Source organism: Apteryx mantelli, chromosome 4 (assembly GCF_036417845.1).
Source record: "Apteryx mantelli isolate bAptMan1 chromosome 4, bAptMan1.hap1, whole genome shotgun sequence".
NCBI lineage: Eukaryota > Metazoa > Chordata > Aves > Apterygiformes > Apterygidae > Apteryx > Apteryx mantelli.
The window spans coordinates 78,341,979-78,350,622 of record NC_089981.1 but is presented as its reverse complement, the minus strand read 5'-3'; the positions used below and the strand labels follow the sequence as shown (position 1 = coordinate 78,350,622).

The window sequence follows — 8,644 nt, the reverse complement described above, 5'->3', positions numbered from 1 at the left end:
CATCATCCATCTGTCATTTTCCCAGCATAGGACCTGATTCTTCACTGTGACTGGTGTAAGTCAGGAATGACTCTTGAATTCTCCTAATGTAGAATAGACCAACCAGATTGGAAGCATTAGAGTGAATGGTAGGTAGAAAACGGTTATTTCTTCTTCCAGCTGCAGTTTCCTTTATAATCTCTTCCTTGCTGAAGGAGGTTGTGATAATCACCATCTGCAGCAATAGATAAGAAGGGAAAAGACAGATACTGTATCAGGATCTTTAAAACGCTGCTCTCCTGAGCCATTATTCTGATCAACTCTTTCTGAAAATGAGTCTCCAGCGCAGTAATAAGTGGAAAACATTAAGCTCTCCTTGTATATAAAGAAGCAGCACCAGAAAAACAATTGCGATTGTTAAAATGCTAAGGGTCCTGCAGATGAATGTATCAATATCAAGCAGCTTGAGGTAAGGCGAACCAACTGTAACCAGGGAGGGTCATAGAGGGAGAATAAAGAAAACTCCTGTATGTGCCGTGAAATATTTTTTCAAGCAGTTATTTGTGGAAGAAGGAAGTACAAAGGGATAGAAGTCATTTAGGAAAAAAGAAGTTATTTTAGTCCATTGTGGCTTTTCTTTGTTTAAAAACTATAGGTTCTTAGTATAAAAGTATGATTCATAGGACCTTCTATCAAACTGCGGTTTTTAGAATTATCAGGTCCCAACATGCCTATACGTTCTTGATCCAGGTAATGAGTCCATACGCCAAATGCACAGCACACAGTATTATTATGACTTGAATAGCTCTCAGATATAACAGATATTTCTATGTCAGATGAGATATCAGACAGAGAGATATCAGAAACGCCTGAGGGGCAAAGGCTCCTGGAAAGAAGTTTTTCTGTAGTGCTGTGTTGGACCTCCCTGTCATGCTCTGTGTCATGTTGGAAGCAATACTTTCTGCTGCAGAGTACTTCATCTCATTCTGTCTGGTTGTGCTCACGACCACTTGAAAAGGGCAGCTTCCAGTACTGCAGCACCGGTTGGGTTTGGCCTAGCCACTGGCCCTGAAGGTCACAGTTGAGAACATTCAGGTATTTCAACAGTTACTGACAAGTTACCTTTGACCATGAAGGACCCATGGCCTCTGGCAACTACAACTACCAGCATGCAAACTATCCAGCTCCAGTTCTTGGAGGCAGGGGGTTCCTGACAGTGACAGAACCGGCACTGAGCAGCTGCTCTTTCCAGTGAGATGATTTGCAGCACACAGTGCTCTATCTAATCGCCAGGGGAGACAAGCAAGGAAAAGACTTCTTTCCCAGCTTAGTTTTGCATCAGGACCTGACTGGCTGCATTCCTAGAGATGTAAACTCCCATCAAGCTATTGAGTATCTTGCCTTAAGGTGCTGCAATCTCCAGGGAAAACAGCTCTCAGAATAAATTGTAATGCCATAAAAAGGCACTTCAGAAAGTCTGAGTGTCTTGCACCAAGCTCCCTTCACCTTCAAGTGAGCATGGACAGCAGCTGTTAACACACACTGCTCTATGTGTCTGGACTAGCCGCTACTCCTAATCTAAGTCAGGTCAGGTTTGAAGGGTGCGTAAAGCCACAGCTTCCAGAGGTGTCGCTTCCTATTGCGGGGCCCTGCCTATCATGCCAGGCTCTCTGCAACTGCTGCCAGGGGCCCCGCTAAGACGAGTTAAGCAGTAGAGCAAGGAATTAGCGCAGGGAAGGGGAAGGGTCCACTCCAGCCCCCGCCTGGAGACACCCCCCCCCCCCCGAGCCTGAGGCCAGCCCTGCTGGCGGCTCCACATGCCCTGAGCGTGCGGTGCCCATCGGCCCGAGGGGCAGCTCCCAGAGAAGGAGCAAGGGCCCACAGGGGCCCCTGGGTCGCGCCCACGGGAGCCCACCCTGGGGACGAGGGGCTGCGGCCTGCCACAGCGACTGGCGCATGGAGGCCCAGGACCATGGCGGGCCACAGCCATGGGGGATGTGGGGCTGCGGGTGGGGGATGCCACGGCCCGTGAGAGCTGGGCCGCCGTGAGTGGCCAGAGGCAGCGCTCCAGGCCCCCCAGCTGTGGGGATCCACTTCCTCCCGAGCCCTGTTGGCACTGGCCATAAAATGGTGGGGGGGGGGGGGGGGGGGGCGCCGGCACGAATCTGCCGAGGCGAACGCGCAGGCTGCGCCCACCCCCTCCCCCCGCCGGGCGGCGAAAGTGCAGAGGGGAACCCACAGCCGCTCCTCCCTGCCGGCCCCGCCTCCGCGGCGAATCTGCCGAGGTGGTTCCGAGGAGGAGGCGGCAGACGCGCCGCGCCGCGCCCTCCCCCGCTGCACGCCCGCAGCTCCCTCCCTCCTTCCCCCCCCCCCACTACGGAGCGGGGCTGGCCCCAATCTTCCTCGCGCTGGCTGCGCGCAGCCCTGCCCACGTCGGTGCGCGCGGACGCTGCGTGGTGGGCGTGGCTCGCGACCCGGCCGGGGCCGCTCGGTGCCGCCTGCGAGACGCGCGGAGCCGCCGCCGCTGCCTCGCCGCGACGAGGGGCGGGAGCGGGAGCGCCGCCGCCTTCGGGTGCCCGCCGAGAGGGCCGGAGCGGGAGGCCGCGTCCGGTCCATGGACCGGCCGGGCCTGAGGCGGAGCCCGTGGAAGGAGCCGCTCGGCCCCGGCGCGGCCGTGAGGGGCGAGAGGCGGCGCGGCGCGGCTGAGCGCGGCTGAGCGCCTGTGTCCGCCGGCCCGGCCCGGCCCTGCCCTGCCCCCGCCGCCGCGGCACCATGTCGGCCAAGGTGCGGCTGAAGCGGCTGGAGCAGCTGGTGCTGGACGGGCCGCAGCGGCACGACAGCGTGCTCAGCGTGGAGACCCTGCTCGACCTCCTGGTCGGCGTCTACGCCGAGTGCAGCCGCGACTCGCCGCTCCGCCGCGACCGATACGTCTGCGACTTCCTCGAATGGGGTGAGCCGCGGCGGGGGCCGGCGCCGGGCCGCTCTCGGGCGAGGGACGGGACCGCGGGCCGGGGGGCCGGTACCGGGCCGGGGGGAGGGGAGGGCCGGGGCCCAGCGGCGGTGGGGCCGGTACCGGGCCGGTGGGAGGGGAGGGACGGGACGGGGCCACGGCCCCCCCCCCCCCCCCGGTGACAGGGGTCTGGTACCGGCCCAGTGGGAGGGGAGGGTCTGGACCCTCCGGCGAGAGGCAGCGAGCTGGCCCGGGAGGGGAGGGCGGCCCGGCCCGGCCCGGCGGGTGCGGAGCCGCCGTCGCCGCCGCCGGGCCTGACCCCCGCCGCCCCCGCCCAGCTCCGCTTCGGTCCCGAGCGGGCCGCTTGGCCGCCGGGAACAGGAACAGCGCCCAAGTGTCCTTGGTCTGAAACCCTGCTCGGCTTAACCCGAAACGTCAGGCTAATCCAGCGCCTCCTCGGAGCGCTCCCTCCCTGGGGGCGGGGGGGGGAGCCCACGGCTCGGGCTGCGAAACGCGGCTCTTGTGCCAGATTTGTTGCTGTTAGTTGAGAGGGTGCGGGTGTCTTCAAGGGAAAACGGTTACCGTTCATCATGTATTTTTTTTAATCTGGGCATACCCCCGATGGGCAGAGTAGTTCCAGGCAGCCTTTGTAACAGCTTTGTTTAATGGTTTCATAGCATTAAGCAACCTGATAATGGGAAACCTTCAGTAATTGGAGCATGCTGACCAAAAAAAAAAAAACTTTTATCCCAAGTATAATCACGAGGATTTTTGTCCTGTCTTGTTAGTTAAAACTATTGACTACAGGTATGTGGATAACAGAGATACATCTCTGGTGTATACCTAAATGAATCTGTGTTAAAGTGGTCATGGTGGCTGACTGGTTTATTCAGCTGAGTAAGTTATGAATAATACTTTATGATGAAGGTGACTTATCTTCTCTATGGAATAAGAATTGCAGGGGAGGGTGGAGAGAGAGATCATTGCTCACGAATATATTGTCCCGTTTATCAGCTGTTCCATGCATATACAGTTAATTAGGCTTTTAAAGATCTCTCTCAAAAAACAAAACAAAGGACTTCCTAAGGGAGGGGGAGTGGCCGATTTACTTCAGTAAATGCAAATGCGTGTCCTTAGTAATACAGACTACTGCCCTAAAATGTAGGGACAGCTGGTTCTCCTTAATTTCTGTGGGGACCACCACTCTTTGTCATACACTAACAGACTAGGAGGATTCACTTCCTGGACTCTTGTATTGACGTCAGTAATGCGATTGCCAACTGAATAATTAACCACTTTATCACATCTGCCCTGAAAGGCTGCAGCCAGGGGAGCATTGAGTATTTGTTTTGTGGTGGGAGCTTTGTACATCATCTGCAAAGTGCAGTCTGGTTTTATACTCTTATTCTCAAGTTGATGGCTTGAATGAGCAAGCAGGTACAAACTGTTCCATGTGATATATCAGACTATGATCATACTTCTAGGTTCTGAAATTGGGGGAAGGATATGGGGCAGGCCAAAGAATGATACACTTCTGTACTGCTGTTGGTGGTTGTGCTTTAATGATTGAACCCTGTGTTGTCATCTTCTGTGCGATGGAGAGGTAATTTATAAAATTGCTTCTTTTAATTCTATTTATTGTGTTCACTGAATATAGAAAGGTTACTGACTTGATGAAAAGTATAGCTAGCAATAAAAAGTGTGTAGTTCTTACTGCAATGTGGGATTACCCTAGTATAACAAAGTGTCTATTCAATAAATAATTGAAATGTATGTGAGCTACCATCTGGTGCTGTAAAGCAGGGATAAAAGTTTGTAATCCAGGCCCTTCATGGTAAGGGTATGGGCCTAAATCTGGACTGCTGTGTGTTTATGTTCCATCAACAAGGAATCCCCTTAAAAGCATTTGAAGTTGATAGTGTGTGTTCCTCCCTTTCCTTCAAGCTGTTAAAAACAAATAAATGCCACCAACAAGACACCTTTATCTGTGTCCTAATGCCCTCACAGTATGTTTCCACTGACAAGGAACTAGCTTCTGCCTCCAGCTAATAAGGAAAATACCATACCAAACATGCTAATCTTCCTCATGTCATGATGTGCAGTCTTAATTACAGTCTGTTTCTGTTAGAAGATATTTGGGATTGATGTGCACAAGTTTTGTGTGCTGTTATGTACCTGTGGTGGCATGAGATTGTAGTTAAATATTTGGGCTGTGCTTTGAAGACAAGCATGTTTCTTTATCAACTGTAGACAAGGAATTTCCTTTTGACAAAATGGAGACTTATCACTGACAATGGAAATAATCTGCATATTAAGATTAAATTAAACTGAGTTATATAATTAGCATTTCTTTACACTTTTGGATTTACAATTGGGTGTGAGGTATCTCACACACAAACTTCCCTTAAAATGGTTAAGTGTGGCTAAGGTATTGTTTGCGTTCTTAACTGACAAGAGAAAGTAGAGTTCAGGCATGTTAGATGAGGCGGAGGTTTTTTCCTGCTTGTGGGAATGCAGATGCGATATTGAGTTGTGGGTATTTCTGCTCTTTGAGACCAGCACACTAGTGCTTATATTCTGGAGAAAGCGATTATGGGAGAGGGGAATCAAGGAGTGGAAAATTAAGTCCCGCGTTTATCCTTTGAGAGTTAGGACAGCTTCTCTGAGTCACAGAACCTCTGTAGAAGCTTTGTGCCTCACCGGCAGAGATTGGTGAGCCCAAACAGTGGATCTCAGAGCTTCTGTCCTGTACACCTAGCTACTGCTTCCTGGCAGTCCTGCCACAGGCTTACTTCTTCAAAATCTTCTTCCTATTCCCTAACTATAGAAGAGTGTAGGGTGTGGCCATTTTCCTTGAGGCAGCCTGTGACTGCCATCTCTTTAGAAATGTAAGAATCTGCCATTTAACCTTGGCAGTTGTAGCTTTCCCATGGTGAATGGAGCTCTCAAATGTACTATGTTTTCTCTATACTGGAAGTATAATAAATTTTTTTTTTTATCCAAAGTATCTTTGGAGAAGGGCTAGCTGAGCTGCAAGTTAGGAATTCAAAAGTCCTTTTCTTCCAGTTTACTTTTATTTATAATCCTCATTGAATAAGGTCTCATCCAACTGATTATCATTGTATTGTTTATATAATAGATATTGAAGTAATGCTCAGTATTTTTAGTGGAAATTGAATCCAAGTCTGTTACATAGCAGACTTGCGTGTAACCCTAATTGTACATGTTCAGAAAGAATTTGCCAAATCTGTGCTTAGTGTTCTTTAAACTGTTGCTACGTATGCTGCTCCTAGAGTGCAAAATAGAATGAAGAACCCTAACAGTCCTGTTAATTCTACCTGTACTTTCTCATTGCTCCCTGAAAGTCATCAGTGAAACTGGGCTGCTACAGCCCTTGTGTCTTTGAAGCCAGACTCCTTGACCATCTCTGCTGGCCCTTCTGGTGTACTAGGGCTGTCAGGAGAGCAATCTAGCTGCAGTCCTGGGAGCCGTTGGGACTGGTTAGCCCTTCTGGTGTACCAGAAAGCCTGTAAAACAATCTGCATGGCAGTACTTTCTTTGTCTAAAGCTGACCCAGGACACTAGTAAATACTACATAAAGCTATCCTGCTATTCTGGAAAAGACAAGCGCAGAGGAGGGTATGTGGCCTTTGGAGTTATCAGATGGATTATGCTACCACACCAGTGCTGAGGTGCTGCAGAGTGGTATGATCCATGCACCACAGAGGAACCTCCTAAAAGACTCTCCCTGCAGTAGGAGTATGCTCGCCCTCGTTCCACGTGATGAGGAGAGAACTACACGAATGGTGGACCAGCATGGCTACAGCTCAGGTACCCATGCATCACCTCTCCTTTGGCTTTCAGATACAGTGTGTTCTTCGGTATGGAGTGCCTTGTTCAGTCATGCCAAATGATCTTAATCTTTTATTATCTGGTGCCAGATGTGCTGGAATCCTAGAACAGCTGCTCACAGGGCACCTTGCTGGCTAGCACCATATGCGTGCACATCTGACACATCACCTTGTTTTACAGGAGCTATCTTTGGCTGGCTGTAGCTGGTGCTTACTGCCCTTTTCTTCTAGTCAGCAGAGACTGGCACAACTGGCTGCTCCATTTTTGAACAGCTACTGGCACTGTTTGCAGCCAATATGTGAGAATGTTCAGAGAAGAGTCTGACCAGAATGGGCTTTTATTTGTGTTCAAAATGCTCTTGGTGCTGCATAGACTCTTTTGCTCCAGCCTTTGTTTCCTCTGACCCTGTTTTGTACTGCTGGCGTGCTGCAGAGGGCAAGATGGCACATGTCCCCACAGAGCTGATGTCTCTGTGGGGACATGTCAATGTTGTCTCACTCCTGGACTGTATAATGGCTAGTCTTCTCTGTGAGAACACCTCAAAACCAGTTTCAGAATAGTTTGCGCTGGTCTGAAGTGTAGTGTTTTTTCCTTGAGGTAACTGTCCAGCATACTTCTGTGGATCATTCCTCCTGATAACTTATGAGCCATCTGTTTGAATGCTAGCTTATCTTCTGCATTCTCAGTTTGTGAAGGTCTGCTACCCAGCTGGGCTAGTGTTCATTTTTTTTTGTGAGAAGAACTTATTTTTAGGGGGCCTGCAGCTCTGGGGAAGAGGAAGAAGACTGCCAGCCAGTGAATGGCATGGGTAGACCAGCTGGGCACCTGCTGCCAACCCCTTGGAGACAGCCTGGCATAATAGGCAGGCAGTGGATGCTGTTGTAGTAGCAGTAATATATTCCCACTCTGGGCTAGAGGAGGGAAAAATGTGCAGAGCACTTGCAACAACCTCTTTAGCCTAGCCTCAAGCTGCCACTTTATGGGATATACCTATTATATTTGAGACTGGGTGATAGATGGAAAAATCTTGCACAGAAAGTTCACCAGAAAAGTTGCTGTTGTGATGCCTCAGCGCAGTGAATCACAAATCAGTAGCTTTGGGTCACTGTAAGGATTGGTACTTAAGGTTTTAGATCTTACTGTTGGCGGAGCAAAAATAGGACTCTGACTGAGCTTTGCAAGTAGTCGGTCTACCCCCAAACCTGCTTTCTCCTCCCTCCATCTCTTCTTAAAGAGGTACTTTCAAATGAAAGTATGAGAGTATTGCGGGGTGATCTTTCCCTCAGAAGAATTTAGAGCCTGCATTCTCTCTGTCTGAAATCAGTTGCATTTAGAAGGTCAACGCTGAGTGCAGATGTGGCTGAGAACAGGTCTTCCCAGCCCTATATTAGAGCATCTTCAAAACTAGCTGCAGAGTAGACCTAGTCCTCTCACTGCCAGAGGTGCTGATTTACTATAAAAACCTACAGATAAGGGTGAAGGCATGGTGTGTGGCTGAGCATGTTACTAGTATAGAAGACAGAAACCATTCTTAACTATTTTGGGGATGAATTTAGTGGTGTCAGACTCTGAGGGCTGCTATTGAGGATTTTTTTCTTTGTTGGTGGCCTTTTTGAGTTGGGACACCAGGAAAAAGTGCCGCTTGATAACACCTTATCTCTTAACTTCATGGTTTGTTAATTTTCAGATTCCTCTCTTCTGTCCCTTTACAATCTCCTCCCCCCCTCTCCATGCAGAAATATTCTTAGAAAGCCAGGAAGCATCCCCATCCTCTGCTAGTTTGTATAATATCCTTCCTTCTCTGTGCAGGCAAAAGCTGTGCAGTGAGTGATAAGCCTGTTGGGCAGAAGAAAGAAGTGAGCT

General features: G+C 50.0%; 1 protein-coding gene across 8 annotated transcripts in view; it reads left to right on the top strand.

Annotated features, from left to right (window-relative positions):
* The first annotated feature begins 2,493 nt into the window (after positions 1 to 2,493).
* CDC42BPB (CDC42 binding protein kinase beta) overlaps positions 2,494 to 8,644 on the top strand; it is a 96,050-nt gene continuing 89,899 nt past the window's right edge. For all 8 annotated transcript variants that reach the window (XM_067295015.1, XM_067295012.1, XM_067295011.1 and 5 more), the window contains exon 1: positions 2,494 to 2,929. In XM_067295015.1, the coding sequence (XP_067151116.1) occupies positions 2,752 to 2,929 (178 nt within the window). In that variant the 5' untranslated portion in view covers positions 2,494 to 2,751. The remainder of the gene's footprint in view (positions 2,930 to 8,644) is intronic.